General features: G+C 35.0%; 3 protein-coding genes across 4 annotated transcripts in view; 1 reads left to right on the forward strand and 2 right to left on the reverse strand.

Annotated features, from left to right (window-relative positions):
- Positions 1–87: 87 nt before the first annotated feature.
- On the reverse strand, positions 88–20837 carry LOC138310889 (ADAM 17-like protease). Its single transcript, XM_069252217.1, is given in 18 exon segments — positions 88–5280; positions 5919–6102; positions 6402–6461; positions 7451–7539; positions 7735–7810; positions 8236–8348; positions 9307–9380; positions 10666–10703; positions 10705–10729; positions 11014–11121; positions 12588–12714; positions 13870–13939; positions 14315–14418; positions 14889–14894; positions 15203–15298; positions 16435–16579; positions 18832–18912; positions 20772–20837. Coding segments are annotated over 18 exon segments (2304 nt in total). The 3' UTR covers positions 88–4438.
- LOC138310890 (armadillo repeat-containing protein 8-like) lies at positions 20245–23839 on the reverse strand. Its single transcript, XM_069252218.1, has 5 exons — positions 23764–23839; positions 23508–23569; positions 22323–22396; positions 21915–21986; positions 20245–21304 (listed from the first exon to the last, which is right to left on the reverse strand). Exons 1-5 carry the CDS (start codon positions 23837–23839, stop codon positions 21154–21156), a joined length of 435 nt encoding a protein of 144 aa, XP_069108319.1. The 3' UTR covers positions 20245–21153.
- LOC138311223 (lariat debranching enzyme-like) overlaps positions 23753–25122 on the forward strand; it is a 9177-nt gene continuing 7807 nt past the window's right edge. The window contains exon 1 of one of the 2 annotated variants that reach the window (XM_069252715.1): positions 23753–23871. The gene's annotated coding sequence lies outside the window, so the exon portion shown is untranslated. The remainder of the gene's footprint in view (positions 23872–25122) is intronic. The other variant, XM_069252716.1, reaches the window with a different exon arrangement.

Genomic DNA, 25122 nt, shown 5'->3' on the forward strand with positions numbered 1-25122 from the left:
TGTCTGTTTTGGTTTACCCAACAACCCTAATCCCCCCCCCCCCAAAAAAAAATAAATATTTTGCATATGAAAACCCAACAAGAGACATCAGATATCATTAATTTTAATAGAAAATAAATCTCAATCTCTTTCACCATATATGTATTCAAGGAGAAGACAGTTAACAATGATTATATATATATATATATATATAAAAATATTGAATTGAATATAAAGAGTGAAAATTTGTACATCATTTCTATAACAATGTCCGTATTATTTAAACAACATCTTAATATGTATGGCACAGTATTGCATAGTAAGTTTCTGAATTAACACCTTCAAAACTCTACAATTGTATATAGGTGTTTTTGCTTTGCTTATTCCGCTCTGCATAATACATAGTTATATGCCCTTGTTGGTATAGTTATTGATTGTGACGTCATGTGTTTGCGAGCAAAATCGACCTTGTGTTCACTAACAAAATATTGACATCACATAATGAACACCTGCCCCCAAGGGAGGTAACTCTTAATATTCAAAGACAGAATTATAAAGTCAATGGAACATATAGCTGATATTTATCTTATAAATCATGATGTTAATTATAAAAAACCGATTTTTTTAGACAAGCTCTGATTAAAGTATGCAAATATGTAAATGTACTTTATAAGCGCCCATGTCCTTGTTAGAGCCCCTCCCACTTTTGAGGCCTCAATTTCAATTTCCTGTGCATAAATAAAGAACAAAATTGTAAAGGTTTGCAGTAATATTGTCTTATTAAGCACCTTTCCATTTTTTTTTTAAATGCCATGAGCGCTTATTGGGTCGAATACGGTATAAACATTTGTACTACACAGGAGTATCTTTTGGCATTTGCAAAATTCTTTTTGATATACAGTAAAATATTTATAAAAATAAGAATTTACTGGTCAGGAAAAGTATTACATACATCATCATATCCCACGGCTAATAACGCTCTGATATATCACACAGTTATCTCCCCTTACAGTACTGAAGAGTTTAACAAAGGGAAATAACTCTGATAGATGAGAATGGATTATTGGTTTATATACCATCAAACACTAAATAGAGGAATGATATGATTAATGCAACCATGAATGTAGAAATTGTGAAAATGTAAAAGATGTGAAATGAGCATATTAATTATCATACAGGCTGTAAATACATACATAGTAGAATTTCACATTATACATTATAACACGTGACATTTAACACATTTGACACATTATTCAACACGAGACAGATAGATAAAGAATATATTTCAGATCATAACAGGAAACTACTATCATAAATGTCACTTCCTAACATAAAAACAAGCTGCTTTTGACCAATCCAAAATGCTATATATGCTGGTTAAAATACGGGTAATCATTATGATCCAGAGCTTAAATTAAATGTTAAAAGTTTAGGATTAAAAAAAACCCAGATAAACATACATACACTTAGTTTAGTTGTTAACTACAACTTCTTTTCGTGTTATTTTTTTTCTGCCTAACTACTTATTCACTACAATTTATTTTGAAACGATATAAACTCTTATATTAATTCTACACGTGTTTCAATTTCAGAAATCCTGAGAAGTAAAATGGAATTCATGTGATCACAACACAACAAATTTGGATAGTTATGAAAATGATATTTTCCTTGAGAATGTATAGTTTCTAGATACAGCAAATGTACATGTACATATTTCAGCCTACATAACAATATTATTTAATTTGAATTCACATTTTTTTTGGCCAAAAGTACTAAGCTGAAGTATGATTATGCTAATACTAATAGCATTGCATTTAATTAAGTCATTAATGTGTTTAAATTTACATAATTGTGCTAAGCTATATACCAAAATTAAGGACATTTTACAAACATCAAATTTTTTAAATTATCATTTTAATACAACCTACAGAAATGTACAAAAATATAGAAAGCTGCCTCAACCATATTTAATTGAAAGTGAATATTAATAAACAGTGAATATAAAACAAATAACAAAAGTCTCCATCGCGATAACATTAGCATGACTTCATAACAACATTGCAATGACGTCACAACAACGGCAAAAACGTTTCTTTGTTCAGCTAGGTCACATCATATACTTGCTTGCATTGCTGACACATCACCCAAAGGGAATCTCACTTTCAGTCTGGTAAAATTGTAAATACTCCTATCACGGATATATTATGCAAATTACAATGTATATGTTATTATGCAATATATATGATAAGCCATATATATAGTTTGCTGCTTAAAATTATACATCTGTATAGTTGAAGTTTCACTACTCCATTGTAGGTGAGATAAGATAATGTTAAATTATATATATACCTAGATTACCATAAAGTCTTTAGCAAACACACCTCTGAGCTCAAATATATATACTTAATTAATTGTACATTGATTGTGAAACAAGGTATATTACAAATCACTTTTGATGGCCTGGATGTTATAATAAGCATGTAAGAGATCTCAAAATGAGAGAAAACTGGAGTGCCTGGGGAAAACCCCCATGTTTGTGCAGGTGACTCCTGACATTTTCACATCCTTGCCAGGAATCAAACCCCAGTCGGCTAGGTGAAAGGCATTAGTAGCTTATAACCACTTCACCACTCGACCACCCCTCTAGCTATAGGTTAATTAGCTACCTTCTGCTGTGGTATCGGTACACTGAATTCATTATACACTCACTATGTAAAGCCAATAAAAATATACATCAACAACAACATGTAAATCAAAATCATAAATGGAATTAGTTTTCTTAATGAGATGCTATATATAGCTACTTATTATAAGACAAAAGGGCGAAAGCATATAGTTTCAGACATCGTAGGTGCATGAGTTTCAGCGAAGTGATACAGTTAAAGGCCCATTACCTTTCCGGAGCAAAATATAAAGGTTTGTTAAAAAACATTTATAACATCAGAAAATGCGTACCGATGACCTAAAATAAGGTTACGACACCAAACATATGCAAGATTTCCTGTGTAATATATGAAAACAGTGGAGAGTCAATTCGCTGTATTGCCGTCTGGCGCAGTGATAGTCAACTACCGCCCGGTATTTAGGACGACGGCGGGAAACATAATACGACCCGCGTTATGAAAATAAACATGTTATTTATTTTAATCAAATCGTTCAGAAGGTGATAATAAATGTAGTATTAACGGAAAGTTAATAATTTTTGCGACTCTACAAAATTATCGATCTTGTTTTACATTCCCATTAAAAAATTAAAGCCGTTTCGGAAAGGTAGTGGGCCTTTAACCAATATACTGAAGTTAACCAATATACAGCGAAGTAATACAGTTAATCAATATACTGAATTAATACACTCAATATGTACATGTATACATGTATAAATATTAGTAAACAACAGAAAAGCCAATAAAAATATATATCAACAACAACATGTAAATCAAAATCATAAATGGAATTAGTTTTCTTAATGAGATGCTATATAAAGCTACTTATTATAAGACGAAAGGGCGAAAGCATATAGTTTCAGACATCGTAGGAGCATGAGTTTCAGCGAAGTAATACAGTTAGCCACTCTGCCACTATCATGACTGTTTTGATTAATATTGTAGGTCAATGTTTTAATGTATCATGCATAATATTATAAAATGGTCATAATGCATAGAACTATAAACTGGTCTGCTACATTCAAACATAACTCTACATACTTCACTGCTCAAATCTATCAAGTTATGTTTTGTTAAATTATCCATATGAATTTTCAAAAAAATTAGTTAGTGTTTTCAATCATAGGGCAAGAACTTAATAGATGAATAAAATCATAAACTCGAGTATAAACAGCAAACTTGTCACTCAATTAATGCAATCATAGACACAAACATATTACACTCTCATGCATCACAAGTGCCAATCAATCAGCAAAAATAGCCTCACAACCAATTTACTTTTAGATAAGGATGTACACACTCATTTGATTCTTTGATTCATTTTCATATTTGTGTTTTTACTATAAGTGAATACTAACTTGCATACTTCTCTCACTAATCAATAGCTTACTATTTTCGTTGTTGACTAATGGCTGTACGTTTCATCTTATGGTGCTTACAAATGTAAAGATGACCTTATAGATTAATTAAATATAATATTTCTTTCAGCTTTGCTGATAGAGTGATAAAATGTCTCTGCTTATTATAGCTACACTCTGTTATTGTTTACTTATTAATATGTTTTGCAACAGGAATATCTCAGAGAGAATTTGGCTGAGCAGCACTCGGCAAGCCTTCTGCTGACCATCATACATAGTATACATGATAGTGGTATCATAAATAGAACATATCAAGAGTACATTGTAAGCTTTGCTCCATATTATGTCTTGATTTAACTCATTCTGTTTATAAATGGCAGTTAAAAGGTTTTACAATTATATTTCAGTTATTTCTATTTCAAAAATTCATCGCATCAGCTAAATCATGGTCTCCGTCACAGAATAATCATCAAATCCAAGGTTAGTGTATCTATAACCATCCTGGTTGTGGTCGCCATGGTTACCAGGCAGATGCTTATAGTTACCAGTTGGTTGTCTGGGAGAGTTTTGTACTAAATTTTCAGTACTGACTCCAGGTTGTCTGTGATAGTTACTCGACAGTTTCTCATAGCTGACCGGCTGTGAATTTCCATCGTACCCCCGAGGTGTACGACTAACATTTGTCGCGTCTTCATAAGGGTTTTCATGGTAGTAATACGAATGACGCCCAGAATCTCTTGGAGTACTTTCGTAGTCCGTATCAGACGACCGATGGCTTATTGGTACGAAATGCTGGCCATCGTCGCCAGTCGGCAGTGGATTAGTAACATGGACACTACCCGTGTCATTGATACGTAGAGCAGTTGGTTTGAGAGTCACGGACAGTTCGTTTGGATAACCACCAGCACGCATATCATTGTCTGAGGTATATCTATTGTAATTTCTCCAGTTTTCATGGTCTGATCTAAATCCCCTGGACGGCAGAGGTAAAGTACTAGCTTTATTATCGTAACTTTCAGTACCAGGATATCCGTTGACAGCTGGCTTTCGTACACTGTACGGTAGAGTATACACTCCTCGCTGTAGTTCGGCGTTGGACGGATACTTCGGTGACTGTGGCGACAGCTGTGTACTGTTATGAGAGGACCTATCACGGCGCTTGTCGGACAGATTGTCTATGGTCAAGGGTATCCGCTGTGGCTGACCGTCGTATCCTCTCGGCTTCCACCCCTGTGGTAGTGTGCTGACCTTATGGTGGTCAGAGTATAGAGGCTGGCTACCTGTAATTACAAAGACCATTACATCAACAATAGTTGTCTCGGAAACAACCAGGTGACAAATAACACAGAGGCCAAAGATGTTAGTAAATCAATTGGTTTAATATATATATGACCCAGTAAGCACTTAGGGCACTTAAAAATTGAAAAAAAAGGTGCTTAATAAGACAAAGTTATTACACACCTATACAGTTTTGATAGTTTTGATCTATTATTTATGCCGGGCAATTCAAAATTGAGGCCTCAAAAGGGGGAGGGGCACTTATAGGTACATTGCCACTTATTTGGTAAAATGTGGTAAATAGTTAATAATTAATGTAACGGCTAGCTAGGGCAAGAGAGTAATGTGCCCCTAGCCTGAATGGAGCCTGCATCTCCACACTTACTGGTATGCCGCTCTAGCAGATAAGTTAAAGGGAAATCCCACTTCAAATGTGAATCTTAAGAAGGCAACAATATCACTATTTATACATTTAAAACCTGCTACATGTAATGTGTGCCAGCCTGCAGGATAGCACCCGCATTAAAGATTTAACTCATCTGCCACTCTACCATCTAAGCTAAAGAGAAATCCCTCCACTCCATGAGCACCAAGCTTGTAAGAATTACAACTAAACCTGTTACAATCATTATAATATTACCTGACATTGTAGAATGTCCTGCATACTCTAGATGCGGGTCTGACCTATGGTTGTAAGATATGTGTCCAGTATCATTAGAACGTTGAGTTTGGGTTCTCGATTTTCCAGACACTGTCAGGCTTCCAACATGACGAATCGAAGACTCTTTTTCAAATCCGTCTGGTAGAATGTCAACCTTCTCTCTCTGTTACGGCAAGTACACAGAGACATGACATCAAATGGAAGTCAAAGGAATTCAACTAAAGATATTCTGTACATAAATTCATATTATTTTGCATTGCAGCTCAATGTTGTAAATCTATCCCAGTACTGTAACATTCCTTACCGAGTTCAATATCAAGCAACCAAATGTAGAAGATCACTGTTCCATTTTTTAATTTAATTGACATTTATGATTTCATTTTAGAATTATTAATTGACACAGAATATAAATGCAAAATGTCTGGCGTAAAAACTGTGATTAAAATGTGATTAAGATCTTACCAGATGTTTGTTGACTTGCTTCCTGATCAGAATGTCGTCTTCTCTTTTCTTTTTGTTTTCCTGAAAACGACACGTAAATAAAAACACAAAATTTGGGTAATATGCATAGTTCTTTTCAAATTACCAAAACTTTTAATTAGAAACAGTCTAGACATCTATGAATTCTAAAAGACCCCATAATCGCCCATAAGCACCCTTGTCCCTATAAGCGCCCCTCCCTTTTTTAGAGGCTACAATTTCACATCATTTGATCCAAATGCAGATTGAAACTATATATATATATCTATTTGATTTTTTTTTGTAAATTGATTAATTACTTATTAATTACTCTGTACAATATATTTGTGAAATGTTAGCCCCAATTTGGTGCTACATTGTATTAAGCTCCCCTTCATTAAAGATGCTCCACCGCCGACAGAGCATAAATGGAATTCATCATTAGAACAATAATTGGTGTTTAATCTTGTATAAAAAATAATATAAAATGATTTATTTTGCCTTTGGTGCATGCGCAATCAGTACTTCATTCCATATAGGATAAAGTACCACAGAATTTTTTCGGGATGCAATTAATTATTTTTCATATTTTCAACTTGAAGTAAAATTAGAAGCTCAAACTTTTCAATGGTGGTAATGGTGTAAAGTAAGCAACTTTTGTAAATGAAAAAAAATACTATATCGTCTGATCCTGTTTTTGATAGTGAAAAAATACCATTTGTCAGCGGTGGAGCATCTTTAAATTTTGTTTTAATTTTGAAGCATACCGGGCACCTGTCGGGTCAACTATGGTAATATATTTTTGGTAACACCTAACACATCACCTCACCAAAGTGAAACCATCTAAGGCATTTAGCTTGACGTTCAGGTGACAAGTCACTTTGAAGTAATTATAAGAGATAGTTACTGTAAGTCAGCAGGTTTTCATTCATGCAGATCAACAGTGAAAGTGCTATCATTATGAAAAACTACTTTTTTTAATATTAATAAAATAAGACATTGTTTTTGTTTAGATTGCAATGTGACTAAGCTCACAATATACCAATACTTACAAAATGCTCAAATATTAACACTGTCGGCAGCCATAGTATCGCAGAAAACAAGGTGATAAAGAAAACGATGTTGTTCCTCATAAATGTTCCTGTATGTAAACAAATTATAATGTAGTATTTAACATGTCCTTCATGAAATTCTTCATTTTTGAACTAATTTATAATGTACAAATGATATCATTTAAAGCTTCAACAATTTTTAGAAGTAAGTACAAACTACATGTAAAGTGACTCATTGTCTTAATTTGGGATATACATAGTATGTTTTTGGTATATACACTTACCAAACGAATCAATGACTCGACTTGTCAGTGCTGTCCAGAACTTATTGATGGGTGATGGACTTTTGATACATACGCCCTGTATAAATATCAACAACAGATCATACGAGAAACTAAAACTTTAGGAAAGGTACTATATACTAGTGAGAATTTCTTAGAAATATGGATGATAATTACAAACATAATAAATTTTTTTTTTTTTCTTATTCTAATAATATTTTTATGTAATATCAGGTCAATGATTTCTGAGAAAAAGAGTATAATAATTAATTGTTGCAAATAATGTGACATTTTATGAATCAATATCTGCTTCCAAGGGCAGACAACTCTACATATGTGAGAATCTAAGAATCAAAAGGCGAAAATTTATTATATGCAAATGGAATATTAACAATGGATGGAAAATGATAATCAAAACCAATAAGTGGACTTATCTTATGTAACATTATTTTTTAGAAAGTAGTTATAAATCAATATTAGTTATTTAACAGAAGTAACACTCACCGCCTGACAGTAACCTTGGTAACAGGTCCGGCCGTTTCCTAGTAACTCTGTAAAGCTGACACATTTTGAGTTCGGACCAGACTTACAACATCTGTAGCAGGCTAGTCCACTCTCTGTATAACAAATACGAGATTTTTCAATCTTAATTAGTAGCAGAATGAATTGGCCAGAATTATCTCCCTTGTTTTCTGCATAAGGACGAAACTAACACCCTGTCCAATATTCCGTCTTTGCATATTACAGAGTTAGCTCCCTTGCAGGTAGGTATCGATTGTTACCTCATTATTTTGTTAGCGCAATTTATGTCGTTTTCTCCGAAACGTATGACGTTACGCTCAAAAACACATGACGTCACAAACAATACCTACCAACAAGGGCAGATAACTCTGTAATATGCAAATACAGAATATCGAGGGGATGCTCATATTTAAGGATTAACTTGAATAGATTTTTTATGTTATGGAGATATAACACAAAAATCTGAGTGTACTCTAAATAAACCGCGAAGCGGTTTATGATGAGAGTAAACTCAGATTTTTGTGTTATATCTCCATAACATAAGAAATCTATTCAAATTAATCCTTATAATTCAATTTACTAAAGATAATCTCTTCAACATTTAAAATTCATTTTGGGACTCTTTTGTCTATGAAATTATTATTACGCCGTCATCTCAGCCAATCAGAAGCGTCGTTACAAACGGCGACGCCATTTTTTCCATTATGGGCTGATAAAGTAAATTTTTAAGCCAATGAAAATGCTCGTAACAAGCAAAAATGAATTATATGCAAATACAGTCAAACTATAAAGACCCAAGGGTCAGAGAAATTTAATTTTAAAAAAATATATACCGGTATAGGCAGATGGTCTTTATACAGAGGTTGAATTTGGATAAAATTGGTCATTTGGGACCCTAGAAAATTGGTCTTACTTAAGCAGGTGGTCTTTTTACAGAGGTGGTTGTTATGGCAAGTTTCAATGTACATACCTGAGTGTATACTGTTAACACATAAAAATCTAAATTATCAACAATCGTAACAGACAGATACAGCTGTATTTAAAGTTTCTTACCAGGCGAACACACACAGGGAATCATGCCTTTTTGCTGACAAAATCCTACACAATTTCCATCAACACATTTACCACTGAAAAATGGAGGTACAATATATTTTTAGTATAAAACTATAGAAATCAATTATTTGTAATTTAAATTCAATAAATAGATATAACAAGTTGACTAGCAACTAATGTTATAAGACTCTTTCATATGTGGATATGAAGGATAGGGATATTCTACCCGAGGGTCACAAAATAGAATATCCCTATCCTTCATATCCACGTATGAAAGGGTATTTTTCTCTCATACCTCCACATTTTATTGCAATTTTACTACTTTTTTTCAAATAAGTTGCATGATATTTTCAACGCAAATCCCGTTGTTTGTATCTTTTAAGGTTAATCCACCCTAGTTTCTCAAAAAAATGTTTAAAATGGCACCTTAAAAATAGTAATTTTATTGACGCCGTGACGTCACGCGGCTTTATTGCATGGGTAGCCATGCAATAAAGCCTCAGGCAACACGTGTATATTGCCCTAGACAAGCCAGTATTAGAGGTATGAGAGAAATACTACTATCATATAAAAAGAGAGTAAAGAAAGCATCCTTGGTCGCAACAGAGGCCTATATTGTGAGATATGTCTTGAATCAGAATATATTCCATAGGTCCCGTCTTTGCATATTACAGAGTTAGCTCCCTTTCGGGTATGTGTATCTGATTGTCACATCAATTATATTGTGTGTGCGCAATTCGCACAATTTACGTCATTTTCACCGAAAAGTATGACGTTACGCTCGCAGAACACATGATGTCCACCATCAATACCTACCCGCAAGGGCAGATAACTCTGTAAATAAGCAAATACAGAATAATGTCCCTTAATGTTGACTAAACCACAACCAGTAGTCAGTACAGTAGTAAACAACTGCCCTACATGGGAATTCTCGAACACATGACCCAGAGGTGGGCGGCATGTTTGTCATAGCTATAATCGTCGACATCTAAGCACTCAGCCACTTTCAGCAGACCATTTCAGAAAACACCTGTCAGATATTGTGGAAGAATGTACTTGTCAATCAATAAAAATATCCACATTTTGTCTGTAACCTACCTTACATAGAGATTATTCTTGACTCTTAATAAAAACTTTACTGTAATTCAATAAGACTGATACGAAGGTTCAAGATGCTAAAACTACAAGGTGTAAGTATGAAAAATTACCGTCAATAAGTCGCACCTTCTGATGACTTTTCACATAATTTTGCGATGTCACAATCACTACAAGGTAGGACTTATCAATAGCAAATCGTACTTTACCTATGTTATTTTGGCACATCTCAAAAATCCCATATCAAAACAATGAACTACTCACGCATCGTGACAGGATGTGTTGTCTGGCTTACTGTCTGGGTTGAGGACAGTCGTACTGGAAACCGCTAGAACAACTTACAGGAAATGTTATTTCTCACTTACATTCCTGTAGATTTTAGAATAATCTGCATACTGGACTTATTATAATAATGAAATCATTAAATGGTGAGCAATTATCAAAGAGTCCTTCTTTCTTTGTAATTATAAAGATGCCAAAATGAAAGATTTCAAATATGCTGACGTTTTTTTGCAAACATTAGGACTATTTTCACAGCCACATATCCATTTTTTGTTCCCTAAAAACCGGTCGCCCGTTAAAAATGTCTGGAGGTGTCTGTGAAAAGGATACTCGCACTGAGAGTTGCCTTTACAGCTGAAGTCATCGTCTACGGTCTGTAGACACACGGTGCCAGCCGGAGAAAGACGACACTGAGAACAACACGCCTTGTTGTACGGACTAGAAAAGAAATTAATAACAACATTTACCTAGTATCAGCCAATCATGTTTCAAAATTTATAAACTCATCAATTGTATCACAACATACCATAATCATCTGTATGTATATTTAGACTGTCAACTAACTTTCTTTTGTGTGCGACAATAACCTTTGAAAATTTTGTGACCAAAATTAATTCATGAAAATTTATCTCTACGATTGATTATCTACAATTTTTATATTGGTGGGAATTTAAAACTCTGAGCCTGGAGTAGTGAGTACACATTTGTCTGTAACAGTTGTCACATTTGTCCAGGTCGTTGTCATGAGTTACACATTTGTCTGTAACCATTGTCAGCCTCGTACCGAGGTAGTCTTGTGGACTTACCTACAATCTGAGCCCGGAGTGAGTACACATTTGTGTACAACAGTTGTCAGGCCTTGTACCCAAGTCTGAGGACTTACCTACAATCTGAGCCTGGAGTGAGTACACATTTGTCTTTACAACAGTTGTCAGGCCTCGTACTGAGTCTGAGGACTTACCTACAATCTGAGCCTGGAATGAGTACACATTTGTCTGTACAACAGTTGTCAGGCTAGTACCAGAGTCTGAGGACTTACCTAAAATCTGAGCCTGGAGTGAGTACACATTTGTCTGTACAACAGTTGTCAGTCCTTGTACCGATTCTGTGGACTTACCTACAATCTGAGTCTGGAGTGAGTATACATTTGTTTGTACAACAGTTGTCATGGCCTCGTACCGAGTCTGAGGACTTACCTACAATCTGAGCCTGGAGTGAGTACACCTTTGTCTGTACAACAGTTGTCAGGCCTCGTACCTGAGTCTGAGGACTTACCTACAATCTGAGCCTGGAGTGAGTACACCTTTGTCTGTACAACAGTTGTCAGGCCTCGTACCGAGTCTGAGGACTTACCTACAATCTGAGCCTGGAGTGAGTACACATTTGTCTGTACAACAGTTGTCAGGCCTCGTACTGAGTCTGAGGACTTACCTACAATCTGAGCCTGGAGTGAGTACACATTTGTCTGTACAACAGTTGTCAGGCCTCGTACCCGAGTCTGAGGACTTACCTACAATCTGAGCCTGGAGTGAGTACACATTTGTCTGTACAACAGTTGTCATGGCCTCGTACCCGAGTCTGAGGACTTACCTACAATATGAGCCCGGAGTGAGTACACATTTGTCTGTACAACAGTTGTCAGGCCTCGTACCCGAGTCTGAGGACTTACCTACAATCTGAGTCTGGAGTGAGTACACATTTGTCTGTACAACAGTTGTCAGGCCTCGTACTGAGTCTGTGGACTTACCTACAATCTGAGCCTGGAGTGAGTACACATTTGTCTGTACAACAGTTGTCAGGCCTTGTACCCGAGTCTGAGGACTTACCTACAATTTGAGTCTGGAGTGAGTACACATTTGTCTGTACAACAGTTGTCAGGCCTCGTACTGAGTCTGTGGACTTACCTACAATCTGAGCTTGGAGTGAGTACACATTTGTCCGTACAACAGTTGTCAGGCCTCGTACCCGAGTCACACTCTTCGCCGCTGTCTATTCGACCGTTACCACAATAAGCAAAGTAAGGATTCTTCTCTGTGGACACAAAAAGATAAATCAATCGTTATGGTTTTGTTTATTTATTGTTTGATGTCCTAACACCCTTTTAAAACAACATTCATTTATTAATTTGTATTTGCTTGTTTTTTAACATAATCCAGAGCACCAAGAGAAAAACCAAAGACAAACAACCAGTTACTGATGATTTTTATATAGCTGGTATCAAACTCTTGACAAAATAAAGTCTGGCCTTGAACTCTTGATAAGAGAGGTGGAGGTATTGTATCAAAACAACCTCAGAACATGTTCACCATTTGTCCCGACACAGACCCACAGGTGTAGGACTAGTGGTAATATGACTTCATGAAGGCAAGGCCTTAAAGGGCGCAGCCAGATGTTTGAATTTGAATCATGCACGGCACAGGAAGAGCGAAGCTCTACTTGTTTATTTTATTTTCTATTTCATGTAGAAAAACAAAAATTTAGAAATAAAAGGACCCAATTTAAACTACAGAAGTATATGATGTAATAATTGTCTAGCATAAACCAAAGATTTCTCTGTGTACATGCAAGGCCTGGAGTGCCGCGTATGCGAATCCTATGATTTCGCGCCATTTGTTGACGTTATGTGACGTCATGATTCCTTGTGCTCATCTTCGTCTTGGTGGATATTTTGACTGCATTCTATAGCTTCTAATTTTCAAAGTGTTATTATCATTATTTACAAAAAATAAAAAAAAATGTTAATTACCCCTGTTATGCATTTGCATTAGTTAATTATATATTTACTGGGGAGAGCAGTACCGGAACAACGCACAACCTCCTCATATGTATGAAAAAATGGCGGCAGCAAACCAAAGCTGTGAGTGTGTAGGATTGAAATTTTGAAGATTGTGTTTTTTCTTATATTTTCGTGTACGTGTTACCTTAGAAGTGTTTCGCACTTTAATGTTATTACTAAAATAGGGTGATAGAATACTCTAAACCAATTTTCTTTCGAAGCTACTAAATATCACGATTTCTGATTCAAAAGATTTTTGCAAAGTTGAGATCTATGTATTTGAAATTGAATTGTGATTGTGCAAGAATGGTCTAAGATCTTATTTCGTGGATTTACCTTGATTGCGAAATTAGCAAAAATAAATCGCATGGCATGCAAAATGAAGTTGATTTACAGTATTTGGTTGTTACCTTTAAAACAATCCCTCCCCTTCACTTCCAGTACTTTGTACACTGACCTCCTACTACAGGGAGAAAATATCTACAAACAGACACATTCTAATGTGAAAATAACATAATTGTAAACTATTCAAAATATTGTAATCAAATTATTAATGAAGCCTTCAAAATTATCAGAGGATTTTAACTAGAAATTCAAAGTATGTAAATCTATTATCTAGTAGTAGTAGAAATATTTTGTGTATGAAAAAAATGGTTAACTTGACTGTAATGTAAGAGTACCCAAATTGGATCATACAATCAGGCAAGTTTCTGAATTTTTATTACAAAAACTTTTTTTTCTAAGCTGAATTTTTTTCTAACAAATTACTAGCTTACACACAGTTTTGTTGTAAAAAGTGCTTTGTTTTGGGTACTGTCGCCTTACATACACAATGTATAGTGTTTGTATACATACAACATTGTTGGAATAGAACCCTTCCTGTGATGTAGGGTACATGATGTAGAAGTCTTTACACTCGGAGCTGTCTGCATTGTCATGACCACTTCCCCAGTTATGGCCTACAAAGAAAGGTTTTATTATTAATCATTGAATGTCAAGTGAATGTAAAATGTCAGTAACATTATCATTCCAAAAAATTTATCTGCCAAAGATTTATCACAGAGTTATCTCCACTTGTATGTTATCATAGAGTTATCTCCTCCTGTTTGTTTATCACAGAGTTATCTCCTCCTGTTTGTTTATCACAGAGTTATCTCCTCCTGTTTGTTTATCACAGAGTTATCTCCTCCTGTTTGTTTATCACAGAGTTATCTCCTCCGAGTTTATCTGCTCTTGTTCAAATGCTAAAAATATGAAAACCATGTTTGCTTTCATATCGAATTCTTTTGCAAATTCATTTATGGCTTACTTTGTTGAATAAGTTTATTGGGTCAAATATGGTAATTGACTTATAATTATTCTGTCATATTAGTACATATTAGTATTAATATTTATGACTACATGTAGTGTGTACATATTGTCTACTTACCAAATTCTGTGTTTCCAATATGTTGATGTCAAATGGGAATATAAAAGAGAAAACAAAAAGAAAAGATTAATTTCTTTCTTCAGTCTGTTCATTGACATAGAAGAGTGAAACAAATGCCATAAACAACAAATTATTGCTTGACCTGTTTCTTACACATATATATATATGTAAGAACAATGGATGTTAAACAGTCATTTAGTAAATATAAATAAATGTAAAATTGTGTGGTAAAATATCAAAAGAAATTAATAACACTTATTTGCCCTTTCAACCACAAAAATAAGAATGTTATTACAGTCAATACAAAGAAATACCATGAGCTGTGGTGATTGTGGACTGTAGAGTTAATACAGTATTCCCCGCCCGATTCCTCACCGACGTCAAACCTGTGTTACCAGCAATCTTCAGACCTTTAAATCAAAAGATATCTGTTATCATTGTACTGTTAATAATGTAATTTTCGCAGGTCTTTATCACAATTTGGACTCAATTTGAGAAAATTTTAAATTTTTCAAGAATAAGAGAATCAAAATTTTTTTCCACCATAATAATGATCCACGGAATCAATAAAATAGCCTGCAGCTCTTTCACCTCTTTATGTACCAATTTGAACATATCAATTTATAACAGAACAAAAACGCAGCTATAATATCGTATCTGACCCAATAAGCGCCCAGGGCATTTAAAAAATTGAAAAGCGCTAATAAGACAAAATCATTTCAAATCTATACAGTTTTTGGTCTTTATTTATGCCTTGGCAATTGAAATCAAGGCCTCAAAAATGGGGAAGGGCGCCTATAGGGACATGGGTGATTATTGAGTTGAATACGGTAGTTAAATTGTTATATTTCTCATAGATGTTTTATGATTTCAAGATAGTGCTAGATACCTGCATATACATGTAGCATGTCATATTTTAGCCCTAAGGCTATATACTCTGACCCTGACGCCAGACTTAGACATTATGACAGATTGATGTCTGGTGTTGGGCCAGAGTGCACTGCTATATCAAAAGGTGGAACTCGCCAACTGGTATCAGTTCAGGTCATCTCCGATTCAGACTGACCACCAAAAAGCGCCACTTAACTTGGTATTTTCAATAAATGAATAATGTATCTACACAGGTATAGCAATCTGTCGAGATTACAGGTGACTTGCAAAATTGAAAAAATGGTGATGACAAAGAAACTGACATGATATGATGTGCATGAGTAATAAAATGGATTGCAATAAGTAAATAAATCATTCATTTATTGAAAAGACTAAGGTAAGTGAAGATTTTCAGTGGTAATATTTTAATGTAAGCAGTCTGAATTGGACATAACCTGGCCCGATATAATACAAAACTGTGTCGGCGAGTTCCACTTTGTGCTCTGGCCCTACACCAGACATCAATCTGTCATAAAGTCTAAGTCTGGTGTCAGGGCCAGAGTATCTCGGGCCTTTTATGTTTCAGGGTACAATATTTCACAATTAAAAGAGTAAAATTCAGTAGTAATGTATATTTTGAACATATCTATCATTGTAATCGGTAGAACATATTTACCGTAATCGGTAGGAGAACAAATACCCCCAAAGTCTTTACTCCGCCACGATGCTATATAGGCAAGCCCCAGGCCATCCTGGAATGCTGCATAGGTAAAGAGATGGACCAGACAGGCAGCATTCAGGAAAAACTCAGCACTAAATACCTACAACCAGGATATACACATGCAGGCAACATTCAGGAACAAGAGGCCCACCGGACCTGCGCATGCAACATTAACATTTTATGTTTTAACCACAGTCTCTTCCCAAAAATTTTCAAATCACATTAATATGTATATATGTGTGGTAATTTTACTGAATTAACAAGAATTAAATTGACAATTCACTCAGGCTTATTCTTTTACATAACCAAGAAGCAAAATTTAGCATAAATGTATTGGTCTACTGTAACATTTCTTAAGAAACATATAACGTAAAACATATTCCACGACATTGTTTAGTAAATTTTAATTAATATCGTTGAAATATCAATTTGTTGATCAATAAGATTAAAAAGGTAGAATATGTAAACTGTACCCATATCCGAGCCTAATTAAGTCATGCACGTTAAACAAATGAACTACATAACCACTGAGAAGGTGATAAAATGATTTTTAAGGCAAGACAATTCACCTAATAAGGTAAACACACTACTGTCAGAGCGATTTGAGCAGTTCTAGAAAAAGTTGCATTACTCTACAAGCAAGGGACAGGGTTTGGCATAGTACCACAATGTTTGAACATTTCACATACATGTCACCACCATGGGCTTTTCAGGCATATCACAGTAAAAATCGACTGATCTAATTTCCATTTGAAGTGGGGTTTTTTCCGATATATGTACAAATTTTAATGTTCTCTTAGACTGAATTGTCCCTTTAATGAGTAGGCTGATATTTATAATGATATTGATATAATCGTCTAATTATGAGACTTTGAGTTTCCTGAGATGCCAGCAGCTTAGACTTATAGAAAATCTCCTCTATTTCCAATAGCCAAAATAGACCTCAAATGCCAATACGAGCCATAATCGAAGAGAGAGACAACATTTATTTCTAAATTAAATTTTAAAAAAGAAATCCCAACCATCCAGCCCAAAGTGGTGGGGGGTAGGTATTTGAAGTGTCAAATCAAAATTTTTTATATAATATTGAATAGTTGATCCCTTCCCTCTAAGGAAGATTCTGACAAATGTTGCTTGAAACCCACTTAATAATTTTTGACAAGAAGGCTTTTAGGGAACAGCTGACAGACAACTAACCAAGTACAGCCATAAGGACGAAGTGATTCAACTATTTGCCAAAATAAATCCTAATCATGCATTAAGCGTCAAAGTAAAGGGGGGCTTCATCCAATCAAATTTTCTTTGAACATTTTGATTTCATTACAGATGTAAGTAATGTTGAGCAAAGTTGTTCAAAATGACAATTAGTATTTTATGACAAGTTGGGTTTTTAAAGAGATATAAAAGCCTAATTGATCCAAAGCAAACATACTCATGCGTCATGATTCTTGAAAGCCCATGCGTAAAAAACTGCTACAAAATTCTTAAAACAAGCAACGTAAACGTAGTTCCAGAGGGATCTTTGCGTCCACCAAAGAATGATCTGTGCCTGACAAACAAAAGAGGGATCTTTTATCTGCTTTTCAAACTTTTAACTACATATTTACTACATATGAATTTTGAGAAGTTACTTCCTGAGATATGTATATAAACAGTAACAAAACCTCAATTGTCAAAATCCAAGATAGCGTCCTGTCGGCCATCTTGTTCACTTAATCGGTACCAAAATGCAATATGCATAAACAGGGACCTATGGGAACCTGCACATGAAATTTGAGACAGATCCCTTCAATACTTTTGAGAAAATAGTGGTAACATGTTTCAAGTATCAAAATGTAAAGATATAGCGGCCCGTCGGCAATCTTGTTCACCGAGCAGTCCAAATATGCACAACTAGACCCTAGGGGAAACCTGCACATGCAATTTGACACAGATCCCTTCAGTACTTTCTGAGAAATAGTGGTAACAAACTTCAATTGTCAAAATTCAAGATGGCGTCCTGTCAGCCATCTTGTTCACTGATCGGTATCAAAAAATGCAATATGCATAACCAGGGACCTAGGGGACCCATGCACATGAAATTTGAGACGGACGGAAGGACGGACCACGGACTAAAAGCGATTTGAATAGCCCACCATCTGATGATGGTGGGCTAAAAACTTAGCAGCCATATTGAAAAGCTTTTGCAGCTAACTATAACTTCAAAACCTCAGGTACCTGTCTAGTCTGTAAACTTGTGGCAATTTGCTGGAACCTTCTGTAATTTCTCATAAAGGGTTAAATATAATAGGTCAGATAACAATCAAGGTGAGCTGAAACAGCAGCAAGCAATCTTTCAAGGAGTTTACTTACGTCGAGTGTATCCTCCATGTTTGTCTGTCTGTCTGCCTGGTTATAATGGTCACCAGCAGAAGGCTCGATGTGAATGATTATCTGTTAAATTTACAGTATAATTACTTTGAACACAGGATTGATACCAGGGAGGGGTGGGTGCGTGGGTGGGGGGTGAGGGGTACATTTAAATTATTGAAACTTACTATTAGTGGATGAACTAAGTCAATCTCTCCCAGGCTTCATTGCGGTACCCACATTCACCTCTGTCAACGGCTCATGAACCTTGGGTCACAGAATATTAACTAATAGAAACTGACAACAGGTATTAATAAATGAATTTAGTGTGCGTCCGAATTAACTTTTTCAAGAATTATGTGATGTAGACTAAAATACCGTATTCCAGTCCCCCCATGTCTCTATAAATGCCCCTCCTCCTTTCTGAGGCCTTGATTATTCATTTTCACTTGCCTCAAATTAAATGGAAATCAAAAATATGAAAACCAATAATTTTGTGATATGATGGCCCATTAAGGGCCCTTCATTTTTTCAGTGTTTTTAAGCACCCTGGGCCCTAATTGAGTTGAATATGGGAAGAAAAATATATAAATACATCAGGTAACAGAATATGTACCAACTTTCCATTTTGCAATAGAAGGCTATTAAATGGTTATTGTGCCAGCTCTAACAATTAAATTAAGTTAAAAGTTAAGATATATCAACACCTGAGTAAGACAATGACACGTCCTGAGCCATACTAAGCTACAATGTAAGATAAATAATTAGAAACCTTTGAGTAAAACAAAGACAAAGTCAGAGTCATAACCAAGCTAGAATGTAAGATAAATAATTAGAAACCTTTCAGTATAACAGTGAAACAGCCGGAGTCTAATTAACCAAGCTAGAATTTAAGATAACTTATTATAAACCAAGCTAGAATTTAAGATAACTTATTATAAACCAAGCTAGAATTTAAGATAACTTATTATAAACCAAGCTAGAATTTAAGATAACTTATTATAAACCAAGCTAGAATTTAAGATAACTTATTATAAACCAAGCTAGAATTTAAGATAACTTATTATAAACCAAGCTAGAATTTAAGATAACTTATTATAAACCAAGCTAGAATTTAAGATAACTTATTATAAACCAAGCTAGAATTTAAGATAACTTATTATAAACCAAGCTAGAATTTAAGATAATAATTATAAACCTTTGATTATAACAGTGAAACAGCCGGAGTCTAATTAACCAAGCTAGAATTTAAGATAATAATTATAAACCTTTGATTATAACAGTGAAACAGCCGGAGTCTAATTAACCAAGCTAGAATTTAAGATAACTTATTATAAACCAAGCTAGAATTTAAGATAATAATTATAAACCTTTGATTATAACAGTGAAACAGCCGGAGTCTAATTAACCAAGCTAGAATTTAAGATAATAATTATAAACCTTTCAGAAGGACAGTTTTAATGGATTTAATGGAAAATAATGGACGCAGGCTAGAAGCCTCTATGTCCATATCATAAGACATAATATAAACTAATTATATTGTCACTGGTAAAGTTGTATACAAGTACTCAATAAAATTATTTATCAGTAATTATTATAGATATTGTCCTTCATATGGTTATCTAGCAGTATCTCAAAATCTTTAGTAGTCTCTGCATTAACGACAGACTCTGGTAGACAATTCCAGGTATCAACTACCCTAAATGTGAAAGAGTTTTTCCTTAGCTCCGTGTTGCAATGTTGTTTATACAGCTTAAATTTATGGCCTCGAGTTCTTTCGTTCGTATCATAAACAAATATGTTAGAGGTAACTCTCTCGTCAAATTTTTTGTTTACAATCTTAAAAACGTTTATTAAATCCCCTCTAATCCTGCGATGTTTAATCACTCTTCATATGACAGATCTTTAAATCCTGGTAGAAGCTTGGTAGCTCTCCGTTGTACGTTTTCTATCATCTGACAGTCTTTAAGTTTATATGGGCTCCATGCGCTGGCTGCATGTTTAAACATTGTTTCGTCCAGATATGTAAAAGATCTTCTGATAATGCCGAGGACTGAGTTTGCTTTATTTATAGAATTTTGAATATGGGTCCAAATTGGCATCTACCGTTACTCCTATGTCTTTTTCGCTGACGATTTTTTCCAGTATGACTTCTCCAGATTGGTTCACGAGACGATATGTTCTTTTATTATTTGGCGATCCCTTAATTTGCAGTACCTTGCATTTATTCGGATGAAATTAGTGACAGTGACACAGCCGGAGTCATAACCAAGCCAGAATTTAAGATGAATTAATATAAACCGAGCTAGAATTTAAGATGAATAACTATAAACCTTTGAGTAGAACAGTGACACAGCCAGAGTCCACTAAGTGCTGTATGTTTTCCTCTGTGCCTTTAGCCAGACTACCGAGGACTATGGCTGCCTCTGTTCTCAAACCAACATCTGCATCATCATCAATCATCCACTGTAGGAGCCTAGAGAAAAGATATCATTGTCATTAAAAATCATTGCCATCAAAATAATAGTTTTACTATCAAAAAAATATCTTTATACTGTCAGTTTACATACTAATCTGTGTTTGAATGTTACACAGTTATCTCCCCTTGCGGGTAGGTATTGATTGTGTCGTCATATGTTTGCCAGCGTAACATCATATGTTTCGGAAAAAGTGACGTGAATTGTGCCCACAAAATAATGACGTCACAATTGATACCTACCCGCAAGGGAACTAACTCTGTAATATGCAAAGACGGAATAGTTTACCATCAAATTAACATTTTTGAAGTAGCTGTCTTGTAAACATCCTATATGTATATACTTAATTTGTATGATGTACGTGTACAGTCTTTTCAAAAATTAATTACTACTGGTAATTTAATCCTTACCACCAAAATTTTTCTATTTTTTCTTATTTCTTATACTACCTGTAAACACACTGTGTAATTATTATTTAATTTGTATAATCTACATTCTATTCAACATTTAACTCATACACTTTAGAAGGTATATACATAGAGTGAAACAGAGGACTCATCAAAATCTTTAAATCAGTGGTTTGGTTTATTGAGCCAGGATCAGTCTCACCTTGGTATAACACCTTGATTGATCACAACACACTTTTGCTTGTTGTTTCCTATCACCCCATTCTTCAGGCATCTAGAAATAAACAACAGGACCTGTGACCATGGTAACTTGGTTACCTATATCAAATACTAACAACTAAATACTAACTGAATAATGTCATCATTCCCATATTGTCTGTGGTAAATATGTTCAGTAAGAGATCTAGAGAAATTGTGAAATGCTTTTCATATGCATGTAGACATTTTTCAATACATAAAATAATACTCTGACAATATTGTCCATGGATTTAGATTTAGAAACGGTACATTAGACTATTCTTCCATGTTTTTGATTTAGTTGTTTATCCAGATTTTGAGATATTCAAGGTTTGTACTAAATCATTTTACAAATTATACCACAGATACATACACTATGGAGTTCATCCACTTCTCCTGGTTTCCACTCAGTAAACACTCCACGCAGCCAACTGTGTCATCCACCTCCTAATGTAGGAAACAAAAAGAAAAAAACAATGAACAGTAGAATTTAATTCACATACCATGTATACCTAACAAGGTTTTGTGTATCTCTAGTGAGAGTGATGACAGAATGTAACTCCTTCTAATCTTCCTGCTGATTTGACATTAGAGCAGGATATCAACTTTTAACATCAATATAATCTATTGTAACAGGAGAGGAGAAAATGCAGAAGCCAGACCGGGATTCGAACCTGGGACCCTCTGAACACTAGCCAAATGCTACATGAGCTAGCTGGTCACATTTGATCGACCCAGTCTAATCCCGCTACACTCCTCTCTCCTTTCTCGAAGTCTTCGTCCTCTAAGACATACGAGACCCTTCCAAACAACACCACCATTGATTACTTATTTAGTTGGGCGCCAAATCTGTAACAGCTAGGAGAGGAGAAAATGCAGCGGGCATACCGCGATTCAAACCCGGGACACTATATGAACACTAGTCGAGTGCTCTACTGACTGAGTTACCTGGTCACCGATTATGGACCCAGTCCAATCCCGCTACACTATCACCAATTTATTGAAACAATATAGGTCCTGCACAGACGTTATCAGGTATCACATACATGGTACTTTAATTTAGTCATTCTACCTCTGGTAAACATAATGTGAAATGCGCCCCTATGCAAGATTTTTTAATAACATGAGATTGTTTATATATTGCATCCAATAATGCATAGTGTATATCTATGAGTCTGATTTAGTCTGCTTTAGCCTAATGTAACACAGTTAAAAATACTATAATCAGATAATTCATAATTTCCATTGAGCATAAAAGTAACAGTCAAAGAGTACAATGCCAAAAAATACTGCTACCCAATTTACAATAAATAATTGAGATTAGGTGAGCGGAAAATACAAACAAAAACGGCACATAATCCCCAAGTGCGATGTCGATGTGGTGGCCGAACAGGTAGCAAAATATTAATGCACACTTCGTATTAACGAAATTCTATGATTCAGTAACATTCTAACAATGATAATTCCAACGCGATGCATTGTTCAGTAAGTTTTTCCTTATTAAAAAGTACGTTTAAACGGGTAACAGCGACCAGTTTAAGAAGAAACAAATGTTTACCATAGCAGTTTGAATCATTTTCTTCCCTTCTGTTTTCACCGGAAGTGGAGGATGTCGTAATTCTGTTTTTGTTTACGACAATTTTTAAGCATAATGTATATCTTTTAGATTTAATTTTTGTATTACTTTTTGTTACAAAAACATAGTCTTGAGATTCTTTTAAATATGGAAAAGACAATTTGGTAAATTAATTTAAATTTAAGATGTAAAGAAATGGATATTCAATCTAACCGGTTATCAAAAACCGGTCTTATACTTCCGGTAGAAAGCCAGCCAAATTCGAACTTTTTTGGGTTGACGCGGAAGTTGGGTATATCTTGTTCGTTCCCCATGTCAACGGAGCTTTAAACACTACACGAATCACGTAAGAGTTAATGTTTTGTCTTAGAATGATTGTATCTTTGCACATTCCAATGAAACCGGCTCCTGAAGTACTAATTGGTGCATGGGGACACAGGCGTCTGCATCTGGGTTTTGAAAAATACAATGTTCTACCCTACCCCTACTATATGAACATATAGTAGGGGTAGGTTATTATAGTTTATCAAACCAGAAGCAGACGCCTGTGATTGGGATAATCGCATATATTTTTGTCACTTTATATTTATACATTTCGTTCAATAAGGTTTTTATTTTTTCGTTTCAACTACTTCAACATTTTACCCTTTTTGCAGACCCTTCTGTGTTTTTCCTTATTGCGGTGCTTAAACGTTTTAATTTTTAATATTTCTCTGATTTCTGACATGCATGTGGTGCTGCTTATGAAAGATTACTGCATCAGTGCATGGAAACAGCTTGGTTGGTGTGTGATGACAAACATATGTATGAGTGAATGGGGCAGTTATGTCACAGATTACACAAGCACAGTTGTGTTTAGCTCCTTAATTTGTTTAGCATAGATCTAGAGTCTGACAACTAGAAAAGAAAATGTGCCATGGCGCAAGTTTGATATAACAGCAGCTGGCTCATACAGCTTCACTAATAGAAACATTAGGAATTAATAATGTAAAACTATAAACACAGCTAGCATGAAAGAGCACAACATGTCTGTTGATTGCATTGACCCATAATTAGTGAAATATAGCAATAGAATCAACTATCCTGCCAGGCTACCACCTGTCATATATGTTGATTTAAAAATGCTTTTGAATAGGGCCATTCAGGCTGACGTCACACTGGTCAGAACAATAGAAAAGGCTACGGCCACTGGTGGTCTGAATTGGCTTGGGTTTAGTAGAGACATAAAGTGAAAAAATACAGGTAAGTTGATAACTATCGACACAGAAATGTCAGCGAAAATTGGAAGACAACATTGGAAAGGGAATAATCCGATCTCCATTTTGGTGTACATTTAAGGATTGGTCAGAAAATAAGGAAAACATCGTTAATTAAAAATTTACACTGTACAGCAATACAAAGCCAAACCATCAAAGCTAGACCACCTGTGGGCGGAGCTTAACTGGCCATTGTGACGTCACTAATTATTGTATGAACTTGGGCTTATAATCTGGCTTAAATGATTCTGTCTTTTTCCAACTCCAGCCTCTCGCTTCATTACCCCATTCCATAACACAATCTTTAACTATATATTAAGGTGACCAATACCGGTCATTAT

The sequence above is a fragment of the Argopecten irradians genome, chromosome 16 (assembly GCF_041381155.1).
Source record: "Argopecten irradians isolate NY chromosome 16, Ai_NY, whole genome shotgun sequence".
Taxonomy (NCBI): Eukaryota; Metazoa; Mollusca; class Bivalvia; order Pectinida; family Pectinidae; genus Argopecten; species Argopecten irradians.